Source organism: Daucus carota, chromosome 6, assembly GCF_001625215.2.
Source record: "Daucus carota subsp. sativus chromosome 6, DH1 v3.0, whole genome shotgun sequence".
NCBI classification, from domain to species: domain Eukaryota; kingdom Viridiplantae; phylum Streptophyta; class Magnoliopsida; order Apiales; family Apiaceae; genus Daucus; species Daucus carota.
The window spans coordinates 34,555,184-34,575,178 of record NC_030386.2 but is presented as its reverse complement, the minus strand read 5'-3'; the positions used below and the strand labels follow the sequence as shown (position 1 = coordinate 34,575,178).

Genomic DNA, 19,995 nt, shown 5'->3' with positions numbered 1-19,995 from the left:
AACAGCGAATATGTTAATTGTTTGATTGTTCGATTGCAGAAAACATGGGTGAATTGTGGGTTATAAAGTTATTTACGCGGACAGAAGGTACATTAAGTTTTAGGTTTTATAGTCGAGGAGGAGCTGACACCTGACTTTGATTTGACTAGTAGCTTGGTTTTCATCGATATATACATATAGGAATTTGCTTTGCAGAAAGCGATGGAGTTGGTTACTGATGAGTATTGGAATTAGCAGGGGCGGGGGCGGCGGGGGTGGGGGCAATTATTCAGACATGTATATATATATTCAGACCTCAGTAGTTTCTTCAGTATTTCCTATGCCTGGTCCCCGGGTTAGGTACTCTACTATTTTTCCCGGATTTGGTTTGAAAGATGCAATGTCATACTAGACCAGAGGACACGTTCAGAAATAAAAATACTCCTTTGATATTTTATTTTTTTTTAAAATTAAGTCCTGAATTTCTAAGTTCACAGATTAGATCATGTACTTTTTCTCTCGAATTCAAGTCTCAACATATTTTCTTTAAGTAATGTTTAGATATATTTAATTAAGAATTAAAAGAGTACAAAGGAATTTTGCTAACATAAGAAAGAATGTGAGGATTATGAAGTTTAAACTTGTTAAGAGCATCTCAATAGACTCTTAGAATCACTCTTAAATATAATATAAATTTTAGCTCTTAGCAATTTAGTGTACATGTACTCCAACAATGTTTTCTTTATATCCACTCTTTATTTATTTTTATATTATTAAAAGTACATTGAATTCATAAAAGAGACAAAAGAAAGTGGAAAGAAAGAGAGTAAGTGGAACAAACTTATAATAAATATTAGTTAGTTAGAGCTATCTAGTGGCTCCTACAATTGAGGAGAGAGAAGAGCCTCTTAAGCTTTAAAGAGCCTCTAAGAGTCTCTTGGAGCTCAAAATTTGACATGGCTTTTTATTTTTTAATATAAGAGCTCAAATAAAGAGTTTATTGGAGATGCTCTAAGTTTAGAATTAAGAGAGTATGAGATGAAATTTGCTAACATGAGAAAGAATGTGAGGATTATGAAATTTAAACTTGTGCACAAACACACATTGATATATGGTCATCTATGTGTTCTTTTATGCTTATTGATTGAATGTATTCTTATTAAACTTGTGATGTGTTTGTGGTGTTTCCGTCTTCAAGCCTTTTGACTGCATTGTACTCGTTAATAAGTAAAACGAAGTCAGATTACATATAAAAAAAAAGAAGTCAAAAGGCTTGTTGAAAGCAAAATGAGAAGTCACACAAGTTATCATCTTATTCTCATTCATCACTATATAGATAGACTTTAGTGCTGGCATAATTAGGTATTAATCTTAAAAAATTATGTGTTTTAGAATTATATAAACATGGATCAATGTACATGTGCGCTAATGTTCTTAATCTTGGTCGACAATGGAAAATCCGGAATTTGAATATATCTTTATCAATACCATTGAGGTTTTTTGCCCATGCCACTTTAAAGTTATCTTAAGTGGACACTATCAATTTCTATACCATTTTGTTATGCATTGGTATTAGTATATGCTTATTACCGGACCTGGCAATTCGTGTATGTCGGGTACTTTAGTGTTTTTGGGTACTGAACGTTAAGCCCAAGCACGACCTATTTAGAGTTTGTGTACCTTCATGTCATGTACTTTATGTGTCGTGTTATCGCGTGTCACTATATAATAACAAAAATATAATGTATATTTTTATTAATTTACATTAATATACATGTTTACATTATATTTACATATAATATTGTAAAAATATGTATATTTATACAAAGAAAATACATATAGCTATTATAACTTAAAATATTTAAATTAGTTTATGCAGTGTACTTCTGTGTGGTGTACTTTTATGTCGTATTGTCGTGTACTCAAAAATATAAAAACAGACACTAAGTTTCTTGTCGTGTACAAAATTGCTGGGTCTATATATTACTGATTTTTACTTTGCTAAAATTCTGAATGTTCTAAAATTTGGACATGAATGCAGAATGATAAAACTGAACCATTGGGAGATTTTGTGGTGGACTGGGATTCTCCTCGTTCTGAAGATGTGGTTTTGAGAAAGACGTGCAATTCAGGTGAGGAACTTGCTGTTACTACTGCTTTGCTTGGTGAAGAAACCATTGAAGACGATGATAGGCTTCCCAGGGAAGCTTTGATGAAGGTATGCATTAAAAAGCCTGGATTAAGCTCTATATTGCAATTTGACTGTGGAGTTTTCAGTAAAGGTGAAGATGGCATTGAGTTTAATATCCGTCATGCTCACTATCTCCCGTCAACAAGCAGTTTGGGGTCTTCACTTTATAGAGGTCCCTTATTTAGGTAAGCTTTTTTTGTTAAAAAGGACACAGACTGACTTTGTTTTGTCTCTCTTACATTTAGTCCTTATTAGCTCATTAAATGAATCCGTGAAACTGAAGTTAGTGAAGGCATATTCTGTTGTTTTATCTTCCATCCTCCCATTCAATTATGTTCTTTTTTTAAATATACAGAGATTACATGAGTGATGACTGCTGACTGCTTGAAACAATTTTATATTGTATGGATTATCATTTTCCTTTATCTTAGAGAGGTGTTGATGAGTTTTCTTGAACTTATACAAATTTGATGGTACAGGAAATTACCAAGATATGAGTATATGCATCTTATGATATGGAATAATATAAAAAAATAAGTGTCATGAGGCTATATGATTAGAAGTAAATAATATTTTGTTTTTGTACTCAATTAATTCTTTTTGTAATGGTATCTCAAACAGTAGTCATATATATCCCAAGTTTTTATTAGCTACACACTCCACAGAGATATAGAGCGAAATTGATATATATAGATAAAAGTTCTATGGAGACCGCAGAGACCATGTAAGTTTTTCAATTAAAATATTGAAAAATTTATTCTTTCACTCAACATGTTATATTCTATGAGCAGAACATGTTTTTTAACTTGTAAAACATGTTTTGTAGAAAAATACATTTTGCAATATTTTACTTGCAAAAATTACATAATTCTCAAGGTATTTTATAAATTGTTGTCTCCACAGAACTTAACACACACGCACGCATATGAGTTATGAAAAGTATGTATGTATATGTGTATAGTTTTGGGTATTAAGCTAATTTTAATTTGAGCATTGAGGGTAGTAGGGAACCATGAACATGTTAGGACAATACTAGATATGTGCATGCGAGCAAGATTGCGAAAGTTGAGACCGAGGAGTATCTCTTGGGTGTAAGTTATTTGCTTACGGCATTGCTATGACAGCTGAAAATTGAGAAGAGAAAAAGGTCAACACTGAGTTGGAATAGTGGAGGGTTGTGTTGGTAACACGAGGCTTGTACATTAGTCATTTGAAAACTAGATAACTTGCAACTTTGGAAGAAATACGGGTAGAAAATCAGTATTGGGCTTTACTTCCAAATTATAGCATATGTTCTTCGCTCTTGGTACTTCAAATCGTGGTTAATAGAAATTACCTTTCTTTTTGCAGTACTTTGGATCCCCAGTTGCAGGATGAACTCAAGCAATATTTAGTGACAAAGGGGATTGGAAAAAGCCTCACCAACTTCCTCCTCCTGCACCTACATAAGAAGGAACAAAATCAGTATGAGAACTGGCTGGAGAAATTGAAAGCTTATATAGCTCAAGGCCAAGAGACTGATTCTTAGGCAATTTAGAGGATTAGATTAATGTGCTCATGTTGCTTCTACATGCACAATGTACTATTGTTGGACAAAACTTTGACATTGATTGTGAGGCGGTTTGGCTCATATTAAATTGTGACTTGTGACCTCTGACTTAACGTTAACTTAGGGCATCTCTAACCATCACTCTAAATTTCATATTTCTTCACTTTTAACTTTATAAATAGAGTAATCCATCTCCAATCATCCATTACTCTATCTTTATATATAAAGTCATGCACTATCCTACTATATATATAAAGTTACTTGAAGATAAAGCACAAATTGCTTTATTTATAAAATGAAGTAATGGTTGGAGATGGAATAAAGATATAAAGTGAAAAATGTGAAAATGAAGATGAAATTGCTTTATTTATAAAATTATGATTGAAGATGGTATTGGATTCAGATTTTAAAGGATTATTCTTCATTTATGAAATTCGAGGGTATTCAATTGTGATTATTTGAAATTCATTAAAATTTTGAGGTGTTTAATGGGGTTTTTTAATTATGCTTTAATTCGATGATATTTAATTGAGATTGTTTAAAATCCATTAAAATGTATCCCTCGTAATTCTTTATTTGTAATTTTTTTTTGAGTTTAAAACACATGTATTAATTATTTTTTAACTAATATACAAGTATAGTTATATATGTATTTGTAAAACAAAATTATGTTTAACATATATAATAAAAAACACGAGTAAGTCTTGGCACACATCCTTATACACTACAAATACACTACTAGTATTAAAAGAATGTCACTGGCGGGTCCATTTTAAGAAAATAAAAAGAAAAACAGTTATTTATAGTGCAATATAGTATATACTAGTCTTATAATTTAGGTAGTGAGTTTGTAGTGTTTAAGGATGTGTATCAAGATTTATTCTAAAAAACACACAGAACAGTTAATATAAATTAGTTCATAGTCTAACATAAATTATAGAGGTAATTGCATATCACACCTCCTAAGTATCGTTCAAAAACGATAGAGTACCTATACTTTGAGAAACTCAACTCGCACCCCTTATCTTTATCTTTAGTGTTCAAGCCCGAGATGCACCCCCTGCCGTTAACTTCCGTTAACTCTTTGCACTCCGTAATTGCAATTCGGACCCCCTAACTTACGTTCAAAAACGATATTATGCCCATATTTTTGGAAACTCTAATTGCACCACCTATCTTTCTACATCTCAGAAACGATACGCACACCCTCTGTTGAATTTCGTTAACTTTCGTTAAAACACACCCCCGTCTCAATTTATATGTTCCTTTTGTTTTTTGAGGAGTCAATTGACTAATTTTGACCAACTATTTGAAAATATGTATTTATTATTTTAGAAAATAGAAAGTTACATATTAAAAATAGATTGGATTTATTTTTATTGATATTTTTTAAATTTTTTTGTTCAATTTTCCAAACAAAATAATTAAAATTTATATATTTTAATCAATATATAAATTTATGTATTATTTATAATAAATATCACATAATATTTATTTTTTATATATAAAATAGTGTATATTTTAAGTACTTAATCACATGTCACTAAAAATTTAAAATCATTATTTGCGAAATTCGGACCTTCTATTATTTGCGAAAACAAATAGATTAGATTTACTTTTTGATGTTTTTTTTTAAAATTTTTGCTTAATTAACTTATCCCCATCCCCAAGTCAAAATGATTTTACATATTGAATGATTTTAAATTTTTAGTGACATATGTATTAAGTACTTAAAATATACACTATTTTAAATATAAAAATAAATATTATGTGATATATATTATGAATAATACATAAATTTTATATTGATTAAAATATATAAATTTTAATTATTTTGTTTGAAAAAATTGATCAAAAAAATATCAATAAAAATTAAATCTAGTCTATTTTAATATGTAATTTTCTATTTTTTAAAATAATAAATACATATTTTCAAATAGTTGGTCAAAAATTAGTCAGTTTGACTCCTCAAAAAGCAAAACGGACATATAAATTGAGACGGATGTGTATTTTAACGGAAGTTAATGAAATTCAACGGAGGGTGTGCGTATCGTTTCTGAGATGTAATGATAGGTGGTGCGATTTGGGTTTCCAAAAATATGGGCACAACATCGTTTTTGAACGTAACTTAGGGGGTCCGAATTGCAATTATATGTATAGTGACTTAACGCAGTGCAATGAGTTAACGGCAGGGGATGCATCTCGGGCTTGAATACTAAAGATAAGAAGTGCGAGTTGAATTTCTCAAAATATAGGTATTCTATCATTTTTTGATAATACTGGGGGGTGCGATATGCAATTACCTCTAGATTATATGGTCCATCAAGGGGCACCTCTCAAAGGAGGAAACTTTGAATTCGAATATTGGATGCATACTGGATGTGCGTGTGCCTGTGGGGTGGTGGTCGTTGGTTGACTACCGTGCACAGGAGACTTGCTTGGTGCAGAATAATAGTACTATACAGAATAATGAATTGAAAAGGAAAGCATCAATAAAATAAAAAAGGTGGCGGCGATGAAAAAGGAGTAAATACTAGAAAATCGACAGATAAATATATATCGGAAGCCCCTTTTCCCTCGCATCTACCATCGTGCTCTTTATATATTCATTTTGCTTTTCTCGAACAGTTTAATCGTATCTTCCTTTTCATCATCTTTTCCGTTTTATACATTCCAGTGCTCCACTCAGAATTAATTTAAAATATTTGTTTAAAAGTTCATATAAAGGAACTTTAGATCTCGATTAGATTTTAAACTTTGAGAATGCAGATTAATTTGAACATGAAATCATGTACTGCTGCTGACAGAAGTTTCTTGACAGGCTAGAAATTAAAACTGCAATATAAATGTAAAGTTTGAAAATATCATGACAGAAACAGGGGAATAGGGGATGCATATAGCATATGTCAAAGATTACGCTGTTTTTTTTTTCGAATCCAGTTTATTGACATACAATCATACTAGTAGTACATAGGAAGGTAAAATGAGTCAAAAATTTTAGTTTAAAATATTCACATTGACATCTTAATTTTATTAGATATTTATTATTCGATAATTTTTGTCGAATAATTTGAGTGTGAGTTTCATGATGAATTAAGGAATATACATTATACTGCGATTGAATTTGATTTTTATTAATTAAAAATCACTAAATTAGTTAAATTAATTTAATTAGAATTTTGTTTCTATTTACAGAATTAATATGTATAAAATATATCATTCCGACCTAATTTTATGAGTTGAGTTAAATTCGAAATAACAGAGAAAAAGTAAACTTAATAAAAACAACCTAATAAAAACACAGAGAAAAGTCCTGGCTGATACTTTACATCTAAAAAATAATGATAATTTATGAACGTTGAATATTGGGAGATCAGGACACGTCAAATCAACAAACACACACTGGCCACTGCCCCCGACTTTTACGGTTTAAATAACCACAAACACGGCGTTCAATATATTTGCTCTCTTCTGCTCTGCTTCACCACCTCTACTTACATAAATACATATAAATCCATGTCTCTATAGCACCATAGCTGCTCATACCAGGAGAAATTTGAGTATTAAGTAACAAAGATGGAGAATTATCTCAAGGACTTTGATATTCCGGCGAAGCATGCGCCGGAGGAAGCGCAGCTCCGGTGGAGAAACGCCGTCGGGATAGTGAAGAATCGCCGCCGTCGATTCCGTCACATTGTCGATCTGGCGAAACGCAACGAGCAGAAGCTCAAGGTTCAAAAGATTCAGGTACTGGTGTGTGGTGTTAAAAGGCCGATATATTAAAATATTGGTACAAATACAGATAATATTATGTTATTGTATTGATTTGATATTTTGTGAAAAATACGCGTAGTTCTTAAGTGAAACCCTAGGTACAGTTCTTAAATTTTTGTGGCTATTTTAACTGCTACTATAATTTATTTATGAATAAATGATAATAATATTTAAATATTATATTGTATTTATAATTTTTAGTGGTCCAGCGAAACATAGCAATTAGTTTAAAATTTAATTAATTAAGCTATGAAATGGAACTGGGAATATTGGTACTGGGCTTCACTATTATCTCGGCTAGGCTCTGCCTTGCCGGGTGAGTATGTTGTATGCTGTATGTTCACCAATGTTCTGGAAGGCAAAGAAGTGGTCATAACCTGGAATGAAGTACTTAACTATCTATGTATTGCTTAAACATAAGCCTGAAAACGTTTTTGGCCAGGATTGATCCTAAAACAACCCACTTAATCAATTTAATTTGATGGTATTCATGTCACCATGGATGTGTTGCTCAGATCCAAACAATCATTTTCCCTCGGATATTATATGAATTATAGGGTATCATGCTTATATGTTTCTGGTATTCGAGGAGTTCTAAATCTCGAAAAACATCTATGATGTTATTAGCTCTTTAGGGCAACTTGCCCTACAGAGCTAATAACATTCATTGAGATTGATCAAATACTAAGCTTACAATTATTATTAGTCTCTCAATCAAATGGTCTTACAGCTCTCTCAATTTGCATTAGAGTTTACTTAGTGTGGATGGGAGTATCCCTTGATGATTATGAGACAATTAAACGAATATAATATGTAGTTGTCTCCTGGAATTGAAAATGAAAATGTTGTTGGTTAATTTTGAATTACATTTAACACCAGGGAAAATTATGCAAAATGCTGTTGAGATTAAATTTGGGAGGTGATTAATTTTAGGTAGATTATGGTGGTTATTGACTTTAGGTCTTTTATGGAAAGCTTTTGCAGAAGCTCATATGTGCTAGAAACTCTGGTGGACATTTTTTTTAAATGTATGGAAATTGACTTCAACTTTCATTCTTTTAGTTTCTCTATATTCATAAAAAATGGTAACTAGGTTTTGACAGAATTTGATCAAATATAGTTATGTTAATAACATTATTATAGATTTCTTTAGAACCATCCTTACAATTTTGTTATGGATATAAGTCTGATTTTTTTTTTTTTTTAATATCAATATATACCAGGAAGATCTGCGACTTGTTGTTACAACAATTAAGGCAGCATACAAGTTTATCGAAGGTAAGTGTTTAATTTATATATACTTGTATTAGGGTAGAACTGTAAGATGATTTATGGTCTTGGATGCCACATAAGTACTTATGTGTATCCTTTTTGTTTATTAGTTTTTTTTTCTTTTGCAGCCTTAAAGCCCTCCAAAGAGGCTATAGATGCAGGTTATAATATTAATCCTGATAAGATTGCAAAGATTATCAGAAGCCGTAACAATAAAGTCTTGGAAGAGCACCAGGGAGTAAGTGGAGTGGCAGCTGAATTAAATGTCTCACTGGATGAGGGAGTAGAGACAACTGACTTGCCTAAACGGCAAAAGTTCTTGGGCGTCAACAGATATACTGAAAAACCATCTAAAAGTTTTTGGCTGTTTGTCTGGGAGGCTTTACATGATTTGACCCTTATTATCCTTATTGTTTGTGCTGTGGTTTCTATAGGTGTAGGACTTGCCACTGAAGGGTTGCCAAAAGGCATATATGATGGGTTAGGAATCATACTTAGTATTTTTCTGGTAGTCATGGTGACTGCAATTAGTGATTATAATCAATCCTTGCAGTTTAAAGATCTGGACAAGGAGAAGAAGAAAATATCTGTTCATGTAACAAGAGATGGAACTAGACAAAAGGTGTCCATATTTGACCTGGTTGTTGGGGATGTTGTCCACTTATCGATTGGAGATCAAGTTCCAGCTGATGGATTGTTTATATCAGGATACAGCTTGTTAATTGACGAGTCAAGCTTGTCTGGGGAGAGTGAGCCAGTGAATATAAATGAGAAAAATCCTTTTCTACTTGCAGGGACCAAGGTGCAAGATGGTTCAGGTAAGATGCTGGTGACCACTGTTGGTATGCGAACTGAATGGGGCAAGTTGATGGAAACATTGAGTGAAGGAGGTGAAGATGAGACTCCACTACAGGTGAAGCTGAATGGTGTTGCTACAATCATAGGCAAGATTGGCTTGATTTTTGCTGTGCTGACATTCTCTGTTCTGACAGTAAGATTCTTGGTGGAGAAAGCAATTCACCATGAGTTCACCAGTTGGACTTCAGTTGATGCTATGAAGCTTTTGAATTACTTTGCTACTGCAGTGACCATAATTGTTGTTGCTGTTCCAGAAGGACTACCTCTGGCAGTGACATTGAGCCTTGCTTTTGCAATGAAGAAGTTAATGAATGACAAGGCACTTGTGAGGCATCTTTCCGCATGTGAGACAATGGGTTCTGCTACTTGCATATGCACAGATAAAACAGGAACACTAACTACAAACCATATGGTAGTTGATAAGATATGGGTATGTGGGAAACCTGAAGAGATGAAAGATGGTGAAAATCATAATACTAATCATTCTGATGTATCAGAAAATGTATTACCCTTTCTCTTGCAGGCTATATTTCAGAATACTGCTTCAGAGGTTGTCAAAATAAAGATGGAAAAACTTCTGTACTAGGTACACCAACAGAATCAGCACTTGTAGAATACGGATTGCTACTGGGTGGTGATTTTGATGCACAGCGTCGAGAAATCAAGATGCTAAAAGTCGAACCCTTCAATTCTGTTAAAAAGACGATGTCTGTTCTTGTGGCTCTTCCAGATGGTAGAACTAGAGCTTTCTGCAAAGGCGCATCAGAGATTGTATTAGGAATGTGTGATAAGGTAATTGATTACAACGGGGAAACAGTTGACCTGTCGGAGGAATTCGTACAAAACATCACAGATGTCATCAATGGTTTTGCCTGTGATGCTTTAAGAACAATCTGTTTGGCATTTAAGGATACTGACAACAATTGTGATGGGATCGGTTTGCCTGATAGTAGTTATACATTGATTGCAGTAGTTGGTATTAAAGATCCTGTACGCCCAGGGGTCAAGGATGCTGTTCGAACTTGTTTAGCTGCTGGAATAACTGTGCGTATGGTCACTGGTGACAACATTAACACAGCGAAGGCCATTGCAAAAGAATGTGGAATACTCACTGAAGGTGGTTTGGCCATTGAAGGACCAGATTTTCGCAACAAAAGTCCAGATGAATTGATGGCGATAGTACCACATATTCAGGTGGTTAATTAACCGCAATAGTATTTGTTATCTATGCGAAGATGCAGTTGATTTGAATATGCTTGTTTATAGGTAATGGCTCGATCTTTGCCTTTGGACAAGCACAAGCTGGTAACCAATTTAAGGAGCATCCATAAAGAGGTGGTTGCTGTAACTGGTGATGGAACAAATGATGCTCCTGCTTTGCACGAAGCAGACATTGGACTTGCAATGGGTATAGCTGGAACAGAGGTCTGATTATGTCATCTACTATGAGAATTCTTTTCTCTGCTTATATAGAATGATACTGTTTACCTTTTCCCCAGTCTAACATCTACTCTCAGTCCGTTTTAGTATTATAAGAACCTAAGCCTTGTTAGTAGACATTTAGTAGTAAGTATTGATATTTTGATTTAGCATGCTTTTCATCACTTCTAATCCTTAAGCTCTCACGATTTGAACATGCAGGTTGCCAAAGAAAATGCTGATGTCATTATATTGGATGACAACTTTTCAACAATAGTAAATGTTGCCAAATGGGGGCGTGCTGTATACATTAACATCCAAAAGTTTGTTCAGTTTCAGCTTACTGTTAATATTGTTGCTCTTATGATCAATTTCATTTCAGCATGCATCTCTGGTCCGTTTCTCCTTTGAGCTTAAACTATTTATTTCCTTTATTTTAACAATTAACTGATTGAGTATTCATTTTAGTGGTAAATTTTACATTTCATTTTCAGGATCTGCTCCCCTCACTGCTGTGCAGTTGCTTTGGGTCAATCTGATTATGGACACATTAGGTGCATTGGCACTGGCTACCGAACCAGCACATGAAGGATTGATGAATAGGCCCCCAGTGGGGAGGGGTGTGAGTTTTATAACCAGAGCAATGTGGAGGAATATAGCAGGTCAGAGTATTTACCAAATGGTCGTTCTGTTCGTGTTCAATTTTGCAGGGAAGCAAATTCTGGGACTCAATGGTTCAGATGCTACCATTATTGTCAATACCTTCATATTTAATACCTTTGTATTCTGCCAGGTACTGTTCGGGATTTGAATTTATATTTTGCTGGCAGTTTTTATAATCATTTAAGGCTATATTACCTCCTTATTCCTAGTTTAGCACCATCTTTGCTATGTGGCCACCTATAGTTGTCAATAGTTCCAGGTACTCATCTGAATTTTGGTCTGTAATCATTTAAGGCTATATTACCTCCTTAGCCCTAGTTTAGCACCATGTTTTTTAAGCGGTGTAACTTTATGTTTTGAGCAGATTATGATAAGGGACCAAATTGGAAATAAACAAGTATATTAAATATCCAGAATATTATTTTATTTAATAGTTACGTACGCTTTAGTTATTAGTTTATTTGTTATAAGCCCCATAGTCTGTAGGCCTGTGGTTACAGTTGCAGTATTTATAATTTACGTTGTGTCCCTATCTCTCCTTTCTTGGGTGGATAATCCTTCGAAGCTTATCTTGTTCTAGTTTTAATTGTTTTGGAGTTCTGTCCTGCATCACATTTACATTAAGCCTCAACATAACCTATATACAGATTACTCATTCCTGTCCAAAATGGCCTGGGCCAACTCATGTGCTAGGGTACTAAGCCAGTTATAGAAATATATTACAAGCAGAACTTGTGGTTAAAGAGATGTATCTTCGCCTTAGTTTTTAGCAAATGCATGTAAACCCACAAACACATTTCTGGAACATAACTTTATTTTGGGTCATCTTGATCCACAAAGGGGTCCTCTGGAGTATCTCATGTAGCATCAAGGTTCTTAAGTACAAACATAATTTGTGGGTGCAATCCAAATATCATGTGTGATTGTAGTAGGAAATGCTTTAAGTTGTCTTCTGGAACTGGCATTATGCTCTAGTTTGGTCAGTTGAATTTTTGAGGGCAGAATGATTGTTTCATGATTCTTTTTTCTCTTTTTACTTCCTTAATAGAGTACATGATAGAGAAAATCACTCGCAGCTAAATAATAATAATATCTTGCTCACTATTTTTATTTTCAGGTCTTTAACGAGATAAACAGCCGAGATATTGAAAAGATCAATATTTTCCGTGGCATGTTCAGTAGCTGGATATTTATTGGTGTCATGTTGGCCACAGTGATATTTCAAGTTATAATAGTCGAGTTCCTAGGGGCCTTCGCAAGCACTGTGCCGCTGAGTTGGCAGTTGTGGTTACTGAGCATCCTAATTGGATTTGTAGGCATGCCTATTGCAGTTGTTTTGAAGTGCATTCCTGTTGAAAGAAGAGTTCCCAAGCACCATGATGGTTATGATCGGCTCGCCACGGGACCAGAAGCTGTATGATATGAAGAGAAATAAGTACTCTTCTTCTGGGAAAAAATAACACGGGTCTACCACAATATCAAATACTGGACCGTACGAACTAATCTTTTAATGTTAACTTGACCAAACCACTGTATGTTTTCTTTGGATAGATCCACTGTTCAGCAAGTATTGAGCAAAGTTGCAAAGTACTTTTGTTCTACGAACTTGAGGTGGTTTTCTTATAAGCTGGTTTTGTAGTTCATGAGCACTGTGTAGAGGCTAAATTTGTATACATGTCTACCTTTTCTTTATTTATAATTGTTTTATGCCAATTCAGGCTTTCTGTATGGCTGAACGAGTTTTATTCTCCTGAAAATGCGACACCTCCTAGTTCCTACATAGATGGGAACATAGGAACTTATTATTGGTGACAGTTCGTCTGACTTATTCTATTTTTCAAAATAAGTGATTAATTTCTAGAGAAAATTACATAAGTATGTGTTTTTTCCTGAAAATAACTATTTATTTATGCAAATAAGAAACGTGTTTAAAAGATTTTTTATTTTCTTGAAATAAGTCATTATACAGGTAAAAATCAGTGGTATAGGTGAATGTAGGTATAAAATAATAAAGCCCATTTGATCTGTGCAGAGTGAAAGAGAAGTTGAATATTACAAGATTAGCTCCTACAACTGGATGCAAGACTTTGGTATAATATACAGGACATCACATGAAACTAATTGTCTTGTCCCAAAGATATCTGGAAGCACCAGAACCAGAATCTAACTCACTAAAGCCTACTATATTAGGGCAAGGAAAATATGTTTGTACAGAAGAATGCCGGTGCATGGACTGAGGATTATTTGTATCTTCTTTTAGCTTCTCCATAAGCAACCACTCCCATAACAGTCATTGAATAACCAGCTATTCCCTGAAAGGTGACAGGATTTCGGAACAACAGTATAGAGATAACAACAGCTACTGCGCCTTTTGCATTGCCCAGTACCTGACAACTCACACATTCAGGCATTCAGCCGAGATGGACTCAAACGAACACATCACATGCAAGCTTAAATTTTACAGTGGATCGTGCAGTGTGATTAAATTGCTAGTGTGTGAGAGGGATAATACCTGGAGTGTTAGAGCACTCGTATGCTTGGTCACCAAGAAGTTGGTTAAGTTGGCTGAATAAGCCATTACTGAATTGAGAAAAAGAAGCAGCCACATAAATGTATGTTTTAATCCAAGTGTTACTGTGACTTCTACCACATCTGGTTCCATGAAAAGTGCTGCAGGCAACAAAACTACAACAGCAATTGGGGCCATATAAAGCATCAAATTCATTGAGTTCAGCTTCTCCCTGAAATAATGATTGAAATAAAACAGGCTGTGTCACAATTAATGTTAAGTTGCGGACAAGTTAATATGAACTTATAATTAGATATTGCTATGGAGATTGATTGTCAAATGAATTATTGAAAGTTTCCTCCTGTGCTTCTGCATTATTAACTTCATTTTTACTATATTTTCTTACAATAGGGGTTTAAAAAGACTTTCTTTTGCACAGGGAATTCATATAAATAGTTGGTAAGGCTGTCTACGAGGGGACTTTGTTGACGCAGGAGTCTTATGGACGGGGTACTAGCTTTATACAACTTTATACTAGAAGATATGCATGTGTTGATGGCGATATCATACATGTAAGCATAAGAAATTACCCTTCTGAAGAAAGCAAAATTCCCTGAAGAACAGACTTAAAGGCCCTGGCAGCAGTTGCACTGATGCACATGATGAATCCATACAAGTGAAAGCTTGGCTCCCCCTGATAGCAACCGATCGAAACATTAATATGCATTTGTTCATAATTAATTTATCGTAACTAGAGACACTGGGCTGTCAGAAGACAACAGAAGATAAGATACATGAACGTTTATTGAATTTACAGCTTTGAAGTATCTATCATTCATAAATAAAGGTCATGTGTGATGAATATGCGCGAGCCCACAGCCATGTTGGAAATGTAAATAACTAAAGGGTCTTCACTCTTTCTGGTGTATGCCCATAGGTCTTGGTGACGATTTTTGTTATTAATGGAATTAGAGATTTAACTAAAAAGTCGTTGTCAGTATGTGTCTATGGTAACTCGCTAGAAAATCCGATGATTAAATCACATAATTTTGAATCCGAGAAAAACATACCCCGCTTGCAATGACAACACCAGCAACAACTGGTATAAGAGCAACATAAGTAACCCAAGCTTCCCTCTTGAAGGTCATAAAATAAGCAAACATGGCTGTAAAAAAAGGCGTGGTGGCGCCGACAGCCTGATTAAACGACACAGGCAGATACCTAAGTGATATATTCCCCCCAACAACAGAGGCACAGAAAACAACGCTCAGCGTAGCGATCCTTAAAAACTGAGACTTAGATTTGATCCTCTGAAACGGCACGATTTTCAAGAACACGATGGACAAATAACTCAGGACAGCACAAGCTGTCATGTGACACATTGTCAAGAATATCGGAAATCGAAATCCATAATTCGACAACAAAAATTTGTTCAGGAGAAGAACGCCGATATTCGATGAGTACCATAACACGATCAAGGATGATATGAAAAGGGCTTGTTTCTTTGCTGCATTTCCTGTATTTGGTGCCATTTTTTCTTGTAAAATTTGCAGGATTGTGATAAATATGTCGAGGTAAGTTTCATTGAAGATTTAATGAGGGCATGGGTTTGTTTAATTTTGCGTTGTTGTAAGGGGTAAATGGAATTAATCATGCACTCAAGTTTTGTTGAATTAATGTGTGGCCTTGATGGATGAATGTAAGAATGGCTGTCCGCTATGTATGCAATCAAACCCAAATAGTAAAGTTTTACCGGCAACTTCTTGATTTATTTTTATAGTCTTCTGTAATACTCCTTCTCACTTATTTTGTATGATTTTTTTCATTATATACGTATCTTAAATTTTTATAAAATTTAGTTCAATAACTTATTTTTCAAATTTTTTACTTTTGAATAGAAGGAAAAATATTAAAAATATTTTAAAAAAAATATAAAAACATTAGAAAGCATTACCGAACCTCCATCCGAGAATATAATTATCATCTGATGCACATTATTTAATTAGGTTCACATTTTTAAGGATCAAAATAGGGCGAGTATAAAGGTTTAATGTGTCAGTGGTGTCCTGGATTCAATTCTCTTGTATTCGAGAATTATTGGAATAAATACTACATTATATAAGATGAAAAAGTAAAGAAGCCCATGTGTTCAGAGCTCGGCAAAACCATAGAAAAACTGAAGTAAAAAAAAATCATACATTGAATTTGAATGGCACAATTATATACTACTACACCAAATCCATATGTTCTAAAGGCCATGAAATATGAATGCCACTGCACAAATATCCCCTCCCCATGTACACAACCTTAACTTTGATTTGAGTCTAGAAGGTTCACAACCATATATTTTTCGATCATTGCAGAAAATCTATTTATTGCAGCATAAGTGAATAATATATCTCGTTGCAGAAGAATGATGACTGGTTGATTCTGTCAGTTGTTCTTTGCAGTGATGGTTTTGCCTTCAACCTGCCCAAGAAGTGATGGCCTGTAGAATGCATGGCTTTGAGCAATCTCAATGCGGTCTCGAGGATCATTCATTGTTTCGTCTCTCAGGGCTTGAAGAATACCACAAGGCTGTTGTTCCCTGAAATCATAATTAAATAAATAACTAGAAGAAATTTGGTAGTATGTACTTGAACAATGTAAACAAATATGAAAAACGATGAAGCTCCACCTCTTTATAAGTATTTTATACAACGTCTTCAAGATGGGGCATAGTTCGACTGGAGCAACAGGCTTGTTTTCTTCAGGATGTTGCACGCTTAAACTGAACTGACTCAGAAGTTCATAGAATGCTTCTACAGCTGATACTCCCTAGAAAGAAAAATATTAACAAGGTAGAGTTATATCCAAATGACTTGATGAATCTTTTGCTCTTAAGTGGAGGGCTTGAAGTGATCCTCTTATGATTCTCAATGTTGGCCATAGGTTTTTAATGGAACTTTTAAGGAAATTGATACTGCTCTAGAGCTATAAATATATTGGAGATCGCATACTGCAAATTTTGATCAAACAAAATACTGTACTTTGTTAGTACCTGAATCATCCCCTTTCCTGTGATGCTATCTCCCATATCAAGACTCAGCTCCCCTTTAGCTATCATCTGTCCATACCATGCATTACGACCTTTTAGCAATGTCACGTAAGTATCAGCAAGCAAAGGGCCAGCAAGCTTCTCAGGTTCTTCTGTCAACAGATGAGTGATAAAAATCATCTCTGATGTACAATGAGCAAAATATACTGATTTACTGGTAGCACTTTCCTTGGTCAAAGCTGCCACCATTCCTGAAAAATAGATCAACTATAAGACTCAAGTTTGAGGTAAAAGATGTTCATTTGCAGTTAAATTTTCCTTGCTAAAAAGTTTTTTTTTTTTTTTGAATAATGTGGTGCAAGGTGTTGTGTTATATGCATTTATACAGCTTAATTATTTAAACTTGCCAGCTCCTATTGCATAGACATTCTTCAAGCCTCCCATAACTTCATGAGTGACAAGGTCGCTGTTGTCCCATACAATGAAATGTGGCTGCCTTAAAAACTTTGCAACTGCTTTTCTCCACTTTCCAGCCCCACAAATCCGAGCATTAGCATACTCCTTGTTATAAATTTCTGCTGCAATATTTGGTCCACCGAGATAAAGAATGTTCTCTAATGGTACTCCAGCTGGCAAAATACAATTTTAGTGAAACAACTTAACTTTCTCATAATAATACAGAAGAGGGGGATATGAATCACAGTAAAAGTTTCTTATACCAAAACTCTAATTTCCTTAATTAGTTAATTGTAAAAGATTTTCAACACTTCGATCAAAATAGACAAAGTAGTGGAAGATGGATTTTGGGGTTAACACGCAATTGCAGTTCATTACTACATAGTATTTTTATGTAAAGTATAAAAGAAAAGGATTATATGCAATTTGTGGCAAAAATTAGTTAAACTTGAAGTAAGTCAGTGCCAGAGTTTCCAAATCTTGAAGAAGTATGTAGATGACTGCAGGTATCTTGATAGAAAACTGGAGAATAAGAACCAAGTAAATAATTAAAAAAGAAGAAGACTTACTTGCCCAATTAATCATTTGTGTGGGAGTAATTATATGGGGAACAGGGTCCAAGGCAGCCTCTATACCCTTTGACAAGGAGATGATAACAGGTGAGCTGATCCTTTCTTTCCAGTACTTGCTAATCTCTTCAAAAATCTCGCGTGTTTCAGTTGAAGGCAAGCCATTGACCACAATGTCAGCATCCCAAACTGCCTCCTGCAAGTTAGTCACAACTTTTAAGGGACAAAGAGGTGTATCAATCATGTTCAGGCAGAATCCGTCCTTCAAAATTTCATCTGCATACAGTGTCCGATCCCCCAATCTTGCTTCCACATACTTCAAATAAGCGCAGCGCCTAATCAACCTCCTCAACACATCCTCCCTCGAATTGATAACTTCAAACAAATGTTCTGCAGTAGCTCTATCAACAGCTCTTCCGGGCCTCCTCCATATTCTGATTTGTACCTTATCCCGGAATTGACCATAACTATCTTGGAGCAAAGCTGCAAAGACACTGCCCCATGCACCTGCTCCAACACCAACAATTTTCAGCAGATCACCATCAGCCTTACCTAGAACTCGTCGAAATTCATCAAGCTTTTCTTCCAAGCCATTGTAGCTACTAATAGTCCCATTCGAGTGCGAATTGCGAGTCATCACCTCAATACTGCCCACCATCTTCAACTTCAATACCCAGGTAGCCCAAACTATCCTAAATTTCAAGCCTGTAAAGAAATCTTTACAGAATAACTTATCAAGCTCCAAGTAATTACACAAACAGACCTCTTTATTCATATTACTCCATTATTTACCTAAATTTATCTACTCTTCTCTACCACAATGCAATTATGCAAATTTGCCTCACCTATAACAGGCTAGCTTGGTTAAAATCTGATCACCTATCATATATTTGCAGCCCCACTCAAAAAACTAAAATTTTCTCAAAATTATTATGTATATTTTTGTGCACTTAACCCAAAATGCAAAATTTTCCCACTTGCCTGATCATAACTAGTGACTAATATATGCCAATTTCTGTTGTTTTTCAGTAGAATGCCCACCTAAACTAGAGCTAATCTTTTTCCAATAAATCCAAAATTAGTACTACAACTGTGCAATTATTAAATACTACTACTACTAAAGTTTAATTATCAAGGACTTTATAATATATAAAATTGCAGAGGGTCATAGTAATCTCAGCCAAAGTTTGTTCATCTACCAAAGAAACCGCAAACAATAACAAAGAAAAAGATAAATAAACAAACCTTAGCGTCTGACTTGTGTTTGGTAATCCAAACTCACCTTAAAAAACCCCAGCATGCACTTTTTCAAGAACTAAATATTAATTTACGAAGATCACAAAATGTAACTTGTACATGTATCATAAACTCTGCATGCTGTGTATTTTTTCTCGGCAAAATATTGATGAGCTCAATTCGCGAAGGAAAATTAAAAATTGGGATGGTACTTAGTTTGGTTATAAACGTGGGTATTATTTGTATGTTAAAATTGTGTAGATATAATGAAAAAGAGGTCATTGATGGGTGCAGTTGAAGGGCTGGGGGATAGCGAGTGCTGTAACATTTATTTCAATTTCCTGCCAACTTCCCCAACGGTCATTTAATTGGATGGAAGTTAGCTGCTTATTTTTTCCCGTCCAGTTGATCGAATTCTTAGGATTTGCTCTGACTTCTCTGCACGCTTTTCAAGATATCAGCGATCGGGATAAAAATATTGTG

General features: G+C 34.5%; 3 protein-coding genes and 1 pseudogene across 5 annotated transcripts; 2 read left to right on the top strand and 2 right to left on the bottom strand.

Annotated features, from left to right (window-relative positions):
• The first annotated feature begins 1,875 nt into the window (after positions 1-1,875).
• LOC135146983 (mitochondrial acidic protein mam33-like) lies at positions 1,876-3,822 on the top strand. The gene is made up of 2 exons (XM_064079041.1): positions 1,876-2,355; positions 3,521-3,822. The coding sequence occupies exons 1-2, from the start codon at positions 2,015-2,017 to the stop codon at positions 3,696-3,698; spliced, it is 519 nt and encodes a 172-aa protein (XP_063935111.1). The 5' UTR covers positions 1,876-2,014; the 3' UTR covers positions 3,699-3,822.
• A 3,268-nt stretch (positions 3,823-7,090) lies between these two features.
• On the top strand, positions 7,091-13,397 carry LOC135147050 (calcium-transporting ATPase 4, plasma membrane-type-like; annotated as a pseudogene).
• Positions 13,398-13,739: 342 nt separating this feature from the next.
• Positions 13,740-15,893, bottom strand: LOC135147051 (UDP-URONIC ACID TRANSPORTER 1). Its single transcript, XM_064079365.1, has 4 exons — positions 15,285-15,893; positions 14,805-14,908; positions 14,218-14,446; positions 13,740-14,092 (listed from the first exon to the last, which is right to left on the bottom strand). The coding sequence occupies exons 1-4, from the start codon at positions 15,744-15,746 to the stop codon at positions 13,946-13,948; spliced, it is 942 nt and encodes a 313-aa protein (XP_063935435.1). The 5' UTR covers positions 15,747-15,893; the 3' UTR covers positions 13,740-13,945.
• A 498-nt stretch (positions 15,894-16,391) lies between these two features.
• On the bottom strand, positions 16,392-19,750 carry LOC135147369 (probable glycerol-3-phosphate dehydrogenase [NAD(+)] 1, cytosolic). 3 transcript variants are annotated; one of them, XM_064080610.1, is made up of 6 exons: positions 19,522-19,750; positions 18,277-18,981; positions 17,659-17,880; positions 17,255-17,502; positions 16,892-17,031; positions 16,392-16,801 (listed from the first exon to the last, which is right to left on the bottom strand). In XM_064080610.1, the coding sequence occupies exons 2-6, from the start codon at positions 18,932-18,934 to the stop codon at positions 16,648-16,650; spliced, it is 1,422 nt and encodes a 473-aa protein (XP_063936680.1). In that variant the 5' UTR covers positions 18,935-18,981; positions 19,522-19,750; the 3' UTR covers positions 16,392-16,647. The 3 variants fall into 3 exon arrangements, with proteins under 3 accessions (XP_063936680.1, XP_063936681.1, XP_063936679.1); XM_064080611.1 differs by having other exon boundaries at positions 19,559-19,747; XM_064080609.1 differs by lacking the exon at positions 19,522-19,750 and having other exon boundaries at positions 18,277-19,196.
• Between the last annotated feature and the right edge of the window lie 245 nt (positions 19,751-19,995).